Consider the following 17,525-nt stretch of genomic DNA (forward strand, 5'->3'; position numbering starts at 1 on the left):
CAGCAGAGAATTGGAAGGAAAGGTGGCCGAAGGAGGAATTAGCTTTAAGGGTGACCAATGAAATATACCTGCTGGAGCGAGTGCTACGGGTGGATGCTGCTATGGTGACCAGTGAGCTGAGATAAGGCGAGGCTTTACCTAGCAAAGACTTATAGATGACCTGACGAATATGAAGTGAGGGCCAGCCAATGAGAGCATACAGGTTGCAGTGGTGGGTAGTATATGGGGCTTTGGTGACAAAACGGATGGCACTGTGATAGACTACATCCAGTTTGCTGAGTAGAGTGTTGGGGGCTATTTTGTGTGCAAGTAGAGATACTGGGGTGCAAAGGTCACCATAGCAACACCCACACGATCCAGCAGGTACAGTGGGGCAAAAAAGTATTTAGTCAGCCACCAATTGTGCAAGTTCTCCCACTTAAAAAGATGAGAGAGGCCTGTAATTTTCATCATAGGTACACTTCAACTATGACAGACAAAATGTGGGGAAAAAATCCAGAAAATCACATTGTAGGATTTTTAATGAATTTATTTGCAAATTATGGTGGAAAATAACTATTTGGTCAATAACAAAAGTTTATCTCAATACTTTGTTATATACTCTTTGTTGGCAATGAAAGAGGTCAAACGTTTTCTGTAAGTCTTCACAAGGTTTTCACACACTGTTGCTGGTATTTTGGCCCATTCCTCCATGCAGATCTCCTCTAGAGCAGTGATGTTTTGGGGCTGTTGCTGGGCAACACAGACTTTCAACTCCCTCCAAAGATTTTCTATGGGGTTGAGATCTGGAGACTGGTTAGGCCACTCCAGGACCTTGAAATGCTTCTTACGAAGCCACTCTTTCGTTGCCCGGGCGGTGTGTTTGGGATCATTGTCATGCTGAAAGACCCAGCCATGTTTCATCTTCAATGCCCTTGCTGATGGAAGGAGGTTTTCACTCAAAATCTCATGATACATGGCCCCATTCATTCTTTCCTTTACACGGATCAGTCGTCCTGGTCCCTTTGCAGAAAAACAGCCCCAAAGCATGATGTTTCCACCCCCATGCTTCACAGTAGGTATGGTGTTCTTTGGATGCAACTCAGCATTCTTTGTCCTCCAAACACAACGAGTTGATTTTTTACCAAAAAGTTATATTTTGGTTTCATCTGACCATACGACATTCTCCCAATCTTCTTCTGGATCATCCAAATGCTCTCTAGCAAACTTCAGACGGGCCTGGACATGTACTGGCTTAAGCAAGGGGACACATCTGGCCCTGCAGGATTTGAGTCCCTGGTGCCGTAGTGTGTTACTGATGGTAGGCTTTGTTACTTTGGTCCCAGCTCTCTGCAGGTCACTCACTAGGTCCCCCCGTGTGGTTCTGGGATTTTTGCTCACCGTTCTTGAGATCATTTTGACCCCACGGGGTGAGATCTTGCATGGAGCCCCAGATCGAGGGAGATTATCAGTGGTCTTGTATGTCTTCCATTTCCTAATAATTGCTCCCACAGTTGATTTCTTCAAACCAAGCTGCTTACCTACTGCAGATGTTGTCTTCCCAGCCTGGTGCAGGTCTACAATTTTGATTCTGGTGTCCTTTGACAGCTCTTTGGTCTTGGCCATAGTGGAGTTTGGAGTGTGACTGTTTGAGGTTGTGGACAGGTGTCTTTTATACTGATAACAAGTTCAAACAGGTGCCATTAATACAGGTAACGAGTGGAGGACAGAGGAGCCTCTTAAAGAAGAAGTTACAGGTCTGTGAGAGCCAGAAATCTTGCTTGTTTGTAGGTGACCAAATCCTTATTTTCCACCATAATTTGCAAATAAATTCATTAAAAATCCTACAATGTGTATTTTCCACATTTTGTCTGTCATAGTTGAAGTGTACCTATGATGAAAATTACAGGCCTCTCTCATCTTTTTAAGTGGGAGAATTTGCACAATTGGTGGCTAAATACTTTTTTGCCCCACTGTATATTGCACTGGGAATCCCCAAAGCCAACACTTCCTTTGGACGTCTTTCCTTCCTGTTCTCTGCTGCCAATGACTGGAACGAATTGCAAAAATCTCTGAAGCTGGAGTCTTATATCTCCCTCTCTAACTTTATGCATCAGCTGTCAAAGCAGCTTACTGTACCTGTACCTGACTGTACCTGAACACAGCCAATCTGTAAATAGCACACCCAACTACCTCATCCCCATATTATTACTTACCCTTTTGCTCTTTTGCACCCCAGTATCTCTACTTGCACATCATCATCTGCACATCTATCACTCCAGTATTAATGCTATATTGTAATTATATTGCCTCTATTGCCTACATCCCTAGTCTTCTACATTTGCACACACTATACATAGATTTTTCTATTTTTATTTTCAATTGTGTTATTGACTGTACGTTTGTTTATGTGTAACTCTGTGTTGTTGTTTTTGTCGCACTGCGTTGCTTTATCTTGGCCAGGTCGCAGTTGTAAATGAGAACTTGTTCTCAACTGGCCTACCTGGTTCAATAAAAGAGAAATTAAAATAAATCAATAAAAAACATACATACTTGAGATTCTTCAAATAGCCACCCTTTGCCTTGATGACAGCTTTGCACACTCTTGGCATTCTCTCAACCAGCTTAATGAGGTAGTCACCTGGAATGCATTTCAATTAACAGTGTGCGTTCTTAAAAGTTCATTTGTGGAATTTCTTTCCTTCTTAATGCCAATCAGTTGTGTTGTGACAAGGTAGGGGGGTATACAGAAGATAGCCCTATTTGGTAAAATACCAAGTCCATATTATGGCAAGAACAGCTCAAATAAGTAAAGAGAAATGACAGTCCATCAATACTTTAAGACATGAAGGTCAGTCAATATGGGACATTTCAAGAACTTTGAAAGTTGATTCAAGTGCAGTCGCAAAAACCATCAAGCACTATGATGTAACTGGCTCTCATGAGGACCGCCACAAGAATGGAAGACTCGGAGTTACCTCTGCTGCAGAGGATAAGTTCATTAAATATTGCAGCCCAAATACATGCTTCACAGAGTTTAAGTAACAGAAACATCTAACAGACACACACAGGAGACTGTGTGAATCAGGCCTTCATGGTCGATTTGCTGCAAAGAAACCACTACTAAAGGACACCAATAATAAGAAGAGACTTGCTTGGGCCAAGAAACACGAGCAATGGACATTAGACCGGTGGATATTTGTCCTTTGGTGGGGAGTCCAAATTGGAGATTTTTGGTTCCAACCGCTGTGCCTTTGTGAGACGCGGTGTGGGTGAACGGATAATTTCAGCATGTGTATTTCCCACCATAAAGTATGGAGGAGGAGGTGTTATGGTGTAGGAGTGCTTTGCTGGTGACACGGTCTATGATTTATTTATAATTCAAGGCATATTTAACCAGCATGGCTACCACAGCATTCTGGAGCGATACCCCAACCCATCTGGTTTACACTTAGTGAGATTATCATTTGTTTTTCAACAGGATAAAGACCAACACACCTCCAGACTGTGTAAGTGCAATTTGACCAAGAAGGAGAGGGATGGAGTGCTGCATCAGATGATCTGGCCTCCACAATCACCCAACCTCAACCAAATTGTGATGGTTTGGAATGAGTCGGACCGCAGAGTGAAGGAAAAGCAGCCAACAAGTGCTCATTATGGGGCAGCAGGTAGCCTAGTGGTGAGAGCATCATCAAGGCAAAGGGTGGCTATTTGAAGAATCTCATATAAAATAGATTTTGATTTGTTCAGCACTTCTTTGGTTGTTACATTTTTCCAATTGTGAGATTTCCTAGTTCATATATATATATATATAATATATATATATATATATAATATATATAATGTAAGGATATAATTTAGTAGAAAGCGATGGGTTAGACATCCATATATGGCCAGCTATGTAAACTTTAACATTAATTTATCCTGCAAACGATGTCGTTCAATTGGTAACATACATTTTTGTCTTCTTCTAAGGGGAAAGTAATCTAAAAGTAACGGAATTTAATCAGATTATGTTACTGAGTTTGGATAATCCAAAAGTTATGTTACGGATTAAATTTATCATCCTTGAGATGTTTCTACAATTTGTAGAAGTTGGAGTCCACCTGTGGTAAATTCAATTGATTGGACATGATTTGGAAAGGCATACACCTGTTTATATAAGGTCTCATAGATGACAGTGCATTTCAGAGCAAAACCCAAGCCGTGAGGTTGAAGGAATTGTCCATAGAGCTTCAAGACAGGATTGTGTTGAGGCAAGATCTGGGGAAGGGTACCAACAAATGGTTATTACTCTTAAATGGAAGAACTTTGGAACTACCAAGACTCTTCCTAGGTCTGGCCACCTAGCCAAACTGAGCAATCGGGGGAGAAGGGCCTTTGTCAGGGAAGTCACTCTGACAGAGCTCCAGAGAACATTCCAGAAGCACAACCATCTCTGCAGCACTCCACCAATCAGGCCTTTATGGTAAAGTGGCCAGACGGAAGCCACTCCTCAGTAAAAGGCACATTACAGCCCGCATGGAGTTGGGCAAAAGGCACCTAAAGGACTCTCAGACTATGAGAAACAAGATTTTCTGGTCTGATGAAACCAAGATTAAATTATTTGACCTGAATGACAAGCGTAACTCTTTGACCTGAATGCCAAGCATCACGTCTGGAGGAAACCTTACACCATCCTTATGGTGAAGCATGGTGGTGGCAGCATCATGCTGTGGGGATGTTTTTCAGCGGCAGGGACTGTGAGACTAGTCAGGATTGAGGGAACAACGCAGGAGTGGCTTCGGAACAAGTCTCTGAATGTCCTTGAGTAGCCCAGCCAGAGCCCGAACGATCATCTCTGGAGAGACCTGAAAATAGCTGTGCAGCTCCCCATCCAACCTGACAGAGCTTGAGAGGATCAGCAGAGAAGAATGGGAGTATCTCCCCAAATACAGGTGTGCCTAGCTTATAGCATCATACCCAAGAAGACTCGAGGTAGTAATCTCTGCCAAAGGTACTTCAATAAAGTACTGAATAAATGGTCTGAATACTTATGTAAATGTAATTTTATGTGCAAAAATGTCTAAAACCTGTTTTTGTTCTGTCATTATTGGGTATTGTGTGTAGATTGATTTCGGGGAGAAAAACTATTTAAACATTTTAGAATAAGGCTGTAACATAACAAAATGTGAAAAAGTCAAGGGGTCTCAATACTTTCCAGAATGCAATGTACACTGAATAATCTAAAATGATGAATCCCATATTGGTCTTTCACTTTCAGGCCAACCCAAGCTGTACTGTGCAGTAGGCTAATAGTAGGCCTACTATTGAAACAGAGAAACTGAGTCAGAAATTCACAGGTTTCAGGTTTTCGTTCTCAAAGTCACACCTTTTTTTTTACAGACCTTTTTTGGACAGGTCTGTAAAAAATCTAAGAAATTGAAGAATTTGATTTTTGAGAGTACAGTGCCTTGCGAAAGTATTCGGCCCCCTTGAACTTTGCAACCTTTTGCCACATTTCAGGCTTCAAACATAAAGATATAAAACTGTATTTTTTTGTGAAGAATCAACAACAAGTGGGACACAATCATGAAGTGGAACGACATTTATTGGATATTTCAAACTTTTTTAACAAATCAAAAACTGAAAAATTGGGCGTGCAAAATTATTCAGCCCCTTTACTTTCAGTGCAGCAAACTCTCTCCAGAAGTTCAGTGAGGATCTCTGAATGATCCAATGTTGACCTAAATGACTAATGATGATAAATACAATCCACCTGTGTGTAATCAAGTCTCTGTATAAATGCACCTGCACTGTGATAGTCTCAGAGGTCCGTTAAAAGCGCAGAGAGCATCCTGAAGAACAAGGAACACACCAGGCAGGTCCGAGATACTGTTGTGAAGAGGTTTAAAGCTGGATTTGGATACAAAAAGATTTCCCAAGCTTTAAACATCCCAAGGAGCAATGTGCAAGCGATAATATTGAAATGGAAGGAGTATCAGACCACTGCAAATCTACCAAGACCTGGCCGTCCCTCTAAACTTTCAGCTCATACAAGGAGAAGATTGATCAGAGATGCAGCCAAGAGGCCCATGATCACTCTGGATGAACTGCAGAGATCTACAGCTGAGGTGGGAGACTCTGTCCATAGGACAACAATCAGTCGTATATTGCACAAATCTGGCCTTTATGGAAGAGTGGCAAGAAGAAAGCCATTTCTTAAAGATATCCATAAAAAGTATTGTTTAAAGTTTGCCACAAGCCACCTGGGAGACACACCAAACATGTGGAAGAAGGTGCTCTGGTCAGATGAAACCAAAATTGAACTTTTTGGCAACAATGCAAAACGTTATGTTTGGCGTAAAAGCAACACAGCTGAACACACCATCCCCACTGTCAAACATGGTGGTGGCAGCATCATGGTTTGGGCCTGCTTTTCTTCAGCAGGGACAGGGAAGATGGTTAAAATTGATGGGAAGATGGATGGAGCCAAATACAGGACCATTCTGGAAGAAAACCTGATGGAGTCTGCAAAAGACCTGAGACTGGGATGGAGATTTGTCTTCCAAAAAGACAATGATCCAAAACATAAAGCAAAATCTACAATGGAATGGTTAAAAAATAAACACATCCAGGTGTTAGAATGGCCAAGTCAAAGTCCAGACCTGAATCCAATCGAGAATCTGTGGAAAGAACTGAAAACTGCTGTTCACAAATGCTCTCCATCCAACCTCACTGAGCTCGAGCTGTTTTGCAAGGAGGAATGGGAAAAAATGTCAGTCTCTCGATGTGCAAAACTGATAGAGACATACCCCAAGCGACTTACAGCTGTAATCGCAGCTAAAGGTGGCGCTACAAAGTATTAACTTAAGGGGGCTGAATAATTTTGCACGCCCAATTTTTCAGTTTTTGATTTGTTAAAAAAGTTTGAAATATCCAATAAATGTCGTTCCACTTCATGATTGTGTCCCACTTGTTGTTGATTCTTCACAAAAAAATACAGTTTTATATCTTTATGTTTGAAGCCTGAAATGTGGTAAAAGGTCGCAAAGTTCAAGGGGGCCGAATACTTTCGCAAGGCACTGTAGGTACCCTTTAATTCAAGTGTGCAGGCACCTAGCACTCCAGGAGGGGGGGGGTGGGGGAGGGGATCTGTTTCGTTGAGCCCTAGGAGGTGGAATCACTGATCCACATCCCATACCGCAGGATTACTCTCTGCAACTTCTGCTCCTGCCAGAACTCTGTTTATCGGCTCTCCAATGCAATTTAATACACACCCCAAAGAACCCTTTCTCTGGTGCTTGGCTTGCAGCTTTACCATTCAGGTGTCTTAATCTTGTCAAGAGGAATGCATGAATCTCTCAGATCTCAATTTCAATGCTCACCACGGCTGCAACGGTGGCCATATTTGTCAGGAAAAACTGAGAACCAGAACCCAGGGAGAATAATCTCTGAGAGAGAGAGGAGACGGAGACCAATACAAACACACAAAGAAGTATATTAATAATAATGATACTTCACCTTAACCTTGCAGGTTGGCATTGGGTGGGATAAGTAAACGGGTCACAGGTGCCCATATGGATCCAAAGGGAGTTGGAAACGACTGCCCAAAAAAACAGATGGATTCACATCCTGGAACACCTCAACATGCAATGCACTCTGGGAGAGGTCGTAGGTCAGGAAATGGGGGAATGTGGGATTATCGCTGTGCGTCATAGAAAGAACAGATTAACTATGCTCTTACGATGGTGTATGGGTTGAACATAAAGACCCTGAGGCCGTTTCAGTATTGGAGCTACATTGAGCTGATCTTGACCCCTAAATTTAAGTCTCTGGCTTGCAGGAGCAGTGAAGGTCTAGGCTATTGATTCTGAATTATTCATCAGATGGCATTTGCAAAATGCCTATAATCTCAGAGTCAGACGATGACTCAAGTATGCATTTCATTTGTCTACTGTATACTGTTACTCTCTCCATTAGACTTTACAGTAATGTGACTTTGACTTCTGTATGAAAATACCAGTGTACTAAAACATGAGAGTGATTGGCTGTTATACATTACCCTTTCTATTTAATGCTCTGTGTCATTCAATCTGAAGAGGATCTGCCCTTGTTACAGTGGAGCATATGAGCTGGCGTCATCCACTGGTTCCGTATTCATCCCGACACTCAATACAATGAGTCCTAATAGCTGAAAGGAAGCTATGGCAAAGGGGTTGTTATATGTCTACAGTTGAAGGGGTGGGGGTTGTTATATGTCTACAGTTGAAGGGGTGGGGGTTGTTATATGTCTACAGATGAAGGGATGGGGGTTGTTATATGTCTGCAGATGAATTGGTGGGGGTTGTTATATGTCTACAGTTGAAGGGATGGGGGTTGTTATATGTCTACAGATGAAGGGATGGGGGTTGTTATATGTCTACAGTTGAAGGGGTGGGGGTTGTTATATGTCTACAGTTGAAGGGGTGGGGGTTGTTATATGTCTACAGATGAATTGGTGGGGGTTGTTATATGTCTACAGTTGAAGGGATGGGGGTTGTTTTATGTCTACAGTTGAAGGGGTGGGGGTTGTTATATGTCTACAGATGAAGGGGTGGGGGTTGTTATATGTCTACAGTTGAAGGGATGGGGGTTGTTATATGTCTACAGTTGAAGGGGTGGGGGTTGTTATATGTCTACAGATGAAGGGGTGGGGGTTGTTATATGTCTACAGTTGAAGGGGTGGGGGTTGTTATATATCTACAGTTGAAGGGGTGGGGGTTGTTATATGTCTACAGTTGAAGGGGTGGGGGTTGTTATATGTCTACAGTTGAAGGGGTGGGGGTTGTTATATGTCTACAGATGAAGGGGTGGGGGTTGTTATATGTCTACAGTTGAAGGGGTGGGGGTTGTTATATGTCTACAGATGAAGGGGTGGGGGTTGTTATATGTCTACAGTTGAAGGGGTGGGGGTTGTTATATGTCTACAGTTGAAGGGGTGGGGGTTGTTATATGTCTACAGATGAAGGGGTGGGGGTTGTTATATGTCTACAGATGAAGGGGTGGGGGTTGTTATATGTCTACAGTTGAAGGGGTGGGGGTTGTTATATGTCTACAGTTGAAGGGGTGGGGGTTGTTATATGTCTACAGATGAAGGGGTGGGGGTTGTTATATGTCTACAGATGAAGGGGTGGGGGTTGTTATATGTCTCCAGATGAATTGGTGGGGGTTGTTATATGTCAACAGTTGAAGGGATGGGGGTTGTTATATGTCTACAGGTGAAGGGGTGGGGGTTGTTATATGTCTACAGATGAATTGGTGGGGGTTGTTATATGTCTACAGTTGAAGGGATGGGGGTTGTTATATGTCTACAGTTGAAGTGGTGGGGGTTGTTTTATGTCTACAGATGAAGGGGTGGGGGTTGTTATATGTCTACAGATGAAGGGGTGGGGGTTGTTATATGTCTACAGATGAAGGAGTGGGGGTTGTTTTTGTCTACAGATGAAGGGGTGGGGGTTGTTATATGTCTACAGTTGAAGGGGTGGGGGTTGTTATATGTCTACAGATGAAGGGGTGGGGGTTGTTAAATGTCTACAGATGAATTGGTGGGGGTTGTTATATGTCTACAGTTGAAGGGATGGGGGTTGTTATATGTCTACAGATGAAGGAGTGGGGGTTGTTTTATGTCTACAGGTGAAGTGGTGGGGGTTGTTGTGTCTGACATACAGTACTAGCTTTAACTTGACTGTCCTCAATGTCATGAAGACAACCCATTAAACCACAGGTGGCCAACTCCTGCCCACTTTTTATTTGTGTATTCATCCTTTTTTTACCCAGATGGCCCCTTTGAGCTTAACAACCTCATTTCCAAGATTGCAGCAGCGTGTGGCCATACAGTAAATGCTACAGGGTCATACATTAAAAAGGACAATGCTGTAGCAGCACACTTGAGATATGAAAAAGAGCCCAGACAGCATTGATCGCTGTTCATGCTTTGGCGTTTGCATCCCTCTTACAGCGTAGTGTAAGCCTAAAGGACATAGATCCATCCACGATTATCGAATCGTCACATGGGAATTACATGAGTTATTAGCAGAACAACCCATTTCACCCTGTACTGCAATGCAGAGACAGAGAGAAAGACAGAGTGAGAGAATGAGAGAGAGAGAGGTGCAGTAGCAGATGTCTATTGTCTGTACTTGGATTTTGCTAAGTGACATGTGTTATGGATTGTTTCATATGCACTGACCTTCAAGCCTCCGTTTAGAAAAAAAAACAGAAAAAAAAAAACGACTGCATCTCATTTATCTTTATTTCCTGCCTCCATGAATGCCAGAGATGAATGCAGGTAGAAAAATAAAATGTAAGCGAAGACAACTCCCACAAATCACCTCTCCCTCATCCACCAATCAGCCAGAACATAACTAAAGATAACTCACAGTCCTTTGCTCTGCATTCTTATGAGATAACTGCTCCCTCACAGGGAAGCACTGTACTGTAGATTTGGTCATTGCTATCGGGCAATGCTATAAAGGACTTCTCTAACCTTTACCAAGTAGGCCCTCATTGTAAAAACAAATTTGTTCTTAACTGACTTGCCTAGTTAAATATTTTTATTTTTATTTTTTATAAATAAAATAAGAATAATTGTGTCTCTGGAACTCTTAAAGGGTATGAACACAACGGCCTCAGTGGCTCAGCGGTCTAAGACACTGCATCACTACTGACCCCGGTTCGATCCCAGGCTGTGTTGCAGCCAGCCGCGACCGGGAGACCCATGAAGCAGCGCACAATTGGCCCTGCGGGATGTCCTCTAGCGACTTTTTGTGCCGGGCCGGGCGCATGCACACTGACTTCGGTCACCAGTTGTACAGTGTTTCCTCCGACGCAGTGTTGCAGCTGGCTTCCGGGTTAAGCGAGCAGTGTGTCAAGAAGCAGTGCGGCTTGGCAGGATCCTGTTTCGGAGGACGCATGGCTCTCAACCTTCGCCGTACGGGAGTTGCAGCGATGGGACAAGACTGGTACTACCAATTGGATATCATGAAATTGGGGTAAAAATATTTTTTTAATATTTACAAAAATAAAGGGTATGAACAAAGAACAAAGACAATATCTATAAGGGACTTGGTTCCATGGTGTGCTTTAAATGGGTATCTGAAGGCGGTGTCTACTGAAACATGAATGGGCCATGTCTTTCACAGTGACATCATGTGCCTTGTTGTGTGATAGGAGTATAAAGGAACCCATGGCAGCCCCTGTGTTTGTGATTGCGGTGGACAAAAGGCGAAGTTAACTGTATCTGGACTGTACGTCTTCACAGTGGAGCTGTCAGCATTAGCTTTGTGTTTGGCTCAGCGACCTTGTCCTTTGCAGACCGCCTATTAATTAACATCAGTGTGCATGGAGTGACCAGCCGTGGTGCATACTGTCTCCTGTCTATAGCAGATCAATACAGGGAGAAAACACAAAGGGAGACTGGCGCTTGGAACAAGCGCGTGTCTTCAAGTGCATTTTCCACTACACTAAAGACCCATTTGAGTAATGTGCTTCCGACACGCTCTCGTGTTGCCTCCCAGTGTTTCTGCTTTATGGACGATGCACCAGCATTTTGGCTTTACAGCGCTCTCTCGCCATCTCTCTCTCTCTCCCTCTGTGTGCTTCTCTCACTGCCTTTGGCTGAGACTGTAGTGAACTCACCCCATGCTGGGTTGTCTTTTCTCTGGGGACTGATTCCCTCTCATCTCTGCTGCTCTCCCTACCCAGTCTCAACACTGTGCCCTAGGCCCAACCACAGCGTCTAACCTATAGCCCAATGCCAAGACCAACATCCCAGCCCCCATTCCTCACACCCCCCATTCACAGCCCCAGCCCCCTCTTAATCCCTTCCCAAGCCCCTATGCCTGTCCCTCTGGCAGAGGATCTGGTCACCCACCAGAGAGTATGTGGAGGACTATTACAGCCCTGCAAGGTTTATTTAACGTGACAGCTGTTACTCTCTGACCACCACCATGCAAGTGTTTTGGACTGCCAGTATGTGTGTGTGTGTGGTTGTTTGTGTTTGTAGTTCTGTTAGTAGGCGTTAGTGTGTGTGTGTGTGTGTGTGTGTGTTTGCCTGTCGCGGATGTCCTTCAGCAGTAAGGACGTATTGGAGAGAGATGAAAAGAATGCTAATTAAGTGTATTACAGTAGTGAGGACTACCCTGGCTGACACGCACGCACACACACGCACGCACGCACGCACGCACGCACGCACACACACACACACACACACACACACACACACACACACACACACACACACACACACACACACACACACACACACACACACACACACGGTGCTCGGTGTGTGTGTGTACGTGCACCCACCTGTGTGTTTCTGGACACCCCATTCTGCCTCCTCGAACCACTGAAGTTGTATAAAAAAATCAAAGTTTAAGTACATTCTGTGTTTGAATGAAGTGATAGCAAACATGCAGCAATAGCTTCAATGGCTGGTCTGCTGGGATGGGTGGATGGCAGGAACCAATGCTTTCCATCTCTTTTCTCAAGAGGAACTTTTGTGTGATTCACTCGGTGTGGAAACAAAAGACAGGGTCAGTCAAAGTTTCAGTTTCTTTCTGCTTTATGGAGTTCTGGCAGTACGTACAGTTGGAGCAAGGAAGCACATTTGTTGTTGTTGGCATTCACGTATATTGTATTTGCCATGCAGATTTTGCAAGGTGTGTGTTTTTGTTGGTGTGTGTGTGTGTGCGTGCATTCTGACCTTGCTGAACACCCCTTTCAAATAGAGCTCTATGTGAGTTCTCTATCCTAGTGAATCTGGGAGTTGACATTGCAGGTGCTGCAGGTCTTGCCAAAAAGAGCTAATCACAACTTCATTACCCTTGTGAAGCCACCAATGGCACCTTCATTCTCTGTTTCCAGGACACTGCGTAACTGCCTACTTCATTTGGCTTTCTGTTAAAGTCGAGACCTTAGCCTCAGGGAAGTTTTATAGATATAGATACAGGGCTTGGAAGAGTAGCTGCTGCTTCTTCAGCAGCTAATGGGGATCTGAATGAGAAAATCATAGTTCTAGACTCGGATCCTTATTCGATTACATCTCCCCATATCATTGTTTCTGCAGAGATGGCCTGACAAAAATGTCAGCCCCCAATCTCTCTCTCATAAGAGCACATTCCTCAAATAGGACATTATAAATCAATTAGGTAAAAATTTGTTTAGACCAGCGCAGCAGAATGGAACCTCTCGCAGAAAGATTAGATCATAGGAGACATCCCTAGCATTGCCTGCACTGTTAAACAAGGACTGTCTAAATTTCCCTCATAACACTATGTGCTCTATGCAATGAGTTTGAATAAGATGCTGTTTTTTAGGACAGGGTTTTCTGCGCCATTAGTATGACACATGACTGCTAGTGTCTTTGTGTGGTGGTTTGTATTTGTGCGTCTGTGTGTGTGTGTGCATTCGTGTGTGGTGTGTGTATCTTTGCTGCTTTGCTGGCTGTGTTGACGTTGATAGTCTTTGACAGGGTCTGGGAGAGCAGGGAAGTGGTGACTGTTGTGGTAGAAGACAGAGAGCAGTGGATAGGAGAAGAGAATGATAATCCTATTCCAATGTGCTCTGCCTACAACAAAATCTCTTGCATAGTTAATTTTGCATACAAAGTCTTGCATAGTTCAGTATGTTGCACTGAAAGTGGCTAATATTGCATTGATTCGATCACAATTCCCACAGCAAAGGGAAACGTTGATGGTGTTAACTAACGGGGAAAACTCCAGAAAGTTGAGTGAAGTTCAATCTCGTGCTTCTCTTCGCAGGCTGATATTTCTTCTGCACGGCAGTCCTGGGGGAGTTGCGTGCCCACGCACGTGTGCAGCTTAGAGGGAACATTGCTTGTGACTTTTTTAAACTGGCACTACCAGTCGAAGCCTGTTCCCTCCTCTCTCCCCCCTCCTTCCTCCTCCTCTGAAAACGCATAGAAGGCCTTTGTTCTTTTCTCCCTTCTTTCTCGCCTCCTGCTCTCCTCTCCTCCTGTTGAACAGTTGCCAGGCAGCAGGCTGCCCATCACAGTGACCAGAGACTGTCTCTAAGAGAGTGGTCTGGGCTGAAAAAAGGGTCCCACCCCACTATGACCCGACACTGTATTACTCTGTCCTCTTCTCTTTCTCTATCTACTTCTCTCCTCTCATTCTACCCAAACTCTGCCATCTATCCCTCTGTAGCGTTTTCCCCTCATCAGCACCTCTTCTCCTCCCATCCCTAGTTCCCTCTCCCCTCCCCACCCCATATTATCATTGGCACTGACATTTATATTCTTATGTTACAGTGCTGGGGATAGCTTTGGCACTGTGGACTGATTGACTGCTTTAATGGACACCTGTGTAGATAGTGGCTAGCTGTTAAATGACTGGCCACGGCTGAAGTGCTACAGCCATGAGAGGACAGGGTTAACTCCTGTGGCCTCACAGGCATGTGGGGAAGAATGAGATGAGCTTGTGTGTGTGTGTGTGTGTGTGTGTGTGTGTGTGTGTGTGTGTGTGTGTGTGTGTGTGTGTGTGTGTGTGTGTGTGTGTGTGTGTGTGTGTGTGTGTGTGTGTGTGTGCATGTGTGTGTGCATGTGTGTGTGCATGTGTGTGTGTGTGTGTTAGAGTAAGAGAGTCAAGGGTAAGAGACAATGGGAGAGGGAATGAATGACAGAAAGAAAGGCAAGAAGAAGGATAGTGAGAGGATGGGTTTGGCGTGGATTGAGAGGTTAGGGTGGGGCTGCATAATAACATTTTCTGTTGGGAGAGTATTGGGAATCGATAATGTAATTCATAGAAAAGCCATGGACTGGCCTCTCATTGACATTCACAGGCATGCTCAAGCTTACATCCCCAAGAATTAAAGAAGAGAGAAAAATCGGTCTGTCATTGAAACAAAGAGTCACCCATTGTTTATATCAAGCCCTTAAGTAACCACAATGCCCAGCGAGCAGCCTTTAAAATACCATTAGGCTTTGATTGACATCTCCGGTGGCCCAGCGTCCTTGGTGATGCAGTGAGTAAGGAGGTAACCACACGGTCAGCCAGCGCTCAGCACGTGTCCTCTTACCTGTGACGCTCTCTCTCTCTCTCTCTCTCTCTCTCTCTCTCTCTCTCTCTCTCTCGCTCTCTCGCTCTGTTCTCATAACCGCATGTGGCCATTTTAGGTCAGATAAAATGTAAAATGCCAGTTATTCCCAGGTATTGCCAAAGCCCATTTGTGGCACAGCAAGTGAGGGGCAGGAGTGTGGGTGACTCTTACCCAAAAACTCAGCAGCCCGCAGCTCACATCCCAGAGGCCCCACAGTCACAATGAGCCTGGCATAATCGGATCTGACAAAGTGTGGCTCTTACCAATGAGCCACACTATGTATCTATGTATCTGTATTCATGCCTAAGTTTTAAGGAATTTGTTGTGGCTTTTGTGGTAGGATGTTTTGGTAAGTCATTGTAAGCACTGGCTGTGTAATTTGGCTGTGTCCAAGTCACAGTCAGTCTCTGTTTCTTAATGAGAATGCTGTTAGCAAGAGCAGTGCTTTTTTGTTTTACCGCAGTGAGTGAGTGCAGTGCCATTTTGGTGACATCCTTCTCCTTTCTCTCCCCCACACAGCGCTGACAGGAGGGCAGCCCGGCTCCACGCAAGGGAGCCAAGATGGCCGAGCGCCCGGGAGCAGACTCAGAAGAGCGGCCGAGGAGTCCTACTGGGCCTATTCAGGTGTGTGTGTTAATGCAGAATGGTTCTTACTCTCTCTCTCTCTCTCTCTGTCTGTCTCTCTCTCTCTCCCCCTTCTCCTTCTCTCCTCTCTCCCTCTTCCTCCGCCTATGCTCCCTGTTCTTTAGAGCCCTGGCCTCAGGGATTCTCTGGGCTTTTTATTTTATGAATGTTTCTGTGGAGAAAAAGTGACTTCTTTTGTCCCTCTGAGCGATATTTGCAGAGGAGGAGCATTAATATTTTACTGTGCAACCAAGCCTCGGGCAACAAATGATCTTTATTTTTTTAATATATTTCTGTTCCCATGTCTACTCTAATTGTAGCCCGACGCTGCATTAAAGCCAGGGGCTCGTGGCAAAGTAGAGCTGGTGACAGATTCACTTAGCGAGCTGGGTATTGATGCTTAGATCTATTAATGGTGTTTTGTGTCATGGCACGCATAATATTAAAGGCTTATATAAGACTCTGATGTAACTGTGGGTGTAATTTCAGCAAGAAGAAAACAATACAGATTGTGTAGGACAGTCACAGAGATCCCTCCATTTTGTAAAATGGCATATTTTTTTTCTGAACAAACGGATAGGCTGGTGCTATAGCAGGTACTGTAGTGTTTGAGTGAGTGAGTGAGTGAGTGAGTGAGTGAGTGAGTGAGTGAGTGAGTGAGAGAGAGAGCTGAGGATAGTAGGTTATGCTTGGTTTGAGAATGCTGATGGCTCCTAACCCTTTCATGTGAATCAGCGATGGCACTCTGGTAGCCCACCCTGATATTTAATAATCACATCAGTCCCTTTGGGGCCCGGTTACCCACTGCTATTTCTCCTCTCAAACAGCTGAGAGCCTCCTTATACCTCGCTATTCTAGCAGCAACTACAGACCTGTCACTAATACAGAACTGCATATCTCTCTCTATCCTCTCTCTCTCTCTCTCTCGGGGCCTTAGGGACATGAAGCAGAGGAGAGGCAGTATGCAGGGCTGTCCCTAGATATTGCCTGAGTTTGTGCACAGCTCTAAGCTCTCATCTCTCTCTGCATGTTAATGCGTCATTCTCTCTGGCGGGCTGATGGGGCAGTCTGCTATGCCTCAGTGAGGTAGCCATTCTGGAATCTGTCATCTGAATATATACTGGTGGATCTGATTACGACAAGCTAATTCGGACAGAGCTTTATAACTGTTTTACTGTAAGCTCACCAGGTTGCGAAGTGATGATTTCACCAATATTGGATGCCTTATTACGCCAGTGAATATGTTATTATTTGGATGTCTGTTATTCTTTAGAAGTTGTATACATAAAATGATGACTTAAGAAACTGTCATTGAAATGTGTTCGGATCAACTGTAATTGTGTTGGTACTAGGACTTTCAAACAATTTAAAACATTTAATCGAGTTAATCTTAGGATTTACTTTTAGTAACCTCTGAAGGATCTACGGGATCTGTGTCCCTTGTTGCTAACATGCGCTAATGTGACTAGAATGACGTTGTAAGTAACAGCACACTTTCCAGGACATAGACAGGCTTAAATTATTGTTAATCTAACTGCACTGTCCAATTTACAGTAGCTATTACAGTGAAAAAATACCATGCTATTATTTGAAGAGAGTGCACAACAACAAAACTTGTATCACGGCAACTGGTTTGATACATTCACCTCTGAAGGTAAATAATGTACTTACATTCAGTAATCTTGCTCTTGTCATCCTGAGGGTCCCAGAGATAAAATGTAGAATAGTTTTGTTTGATAAAATCAATTGTTATATTCATATGTAGGAACTGGGTTCTACAGTTGGAACCTCTGACGATTGAACCCCTCACGATTAATCGCAAAATGTAGCTGTAATTTAAG

General features: G+C 43.9%; 1 protein-coding gene across 4 annotated transcripts in view; it reads left to right on the top strand.

Moving 5' to 3' along the window:
* LOC110494487 (receptor-type tyrosine-protein phosphatase gamma) overlaps positions 1 to 17,525 on the top strand; it is a 314,622-nt gene that overhangs the window by 68,055 nt on the left and 229,042 nt on the right. For all 4 annotated transcript variants that reach the window (XM_036950546.1, XM_036950543.1, XM_036950544.1 and 1 more), the window contains exon 2: positions 15,580 to 15,684. In XM_036950546.1, the coding sequence (XP_036806441.1) occupies positions 15,580 to 15,684 (105 nt within the window). The remainder of the gene's footprint in view (positions 1 to 15,579; positions 15,685 to 17,525) is intronic.

Source organism: Oncorhynchus mykiss, chromosome 17, assembly GCF_013265735.2.
Source record: "Oncorhynchus mykiss isolate Arlee chromosome 17, USDA_OmykA_1.1, whole genome shotgun sequence".
Lineage (NCBI taxonomy): Eukaryota > Metazoa > Chordata > Actinopteri > Salmoniformes > Salmonidae > Oncorhynchus > Oncorhynchus mykiss.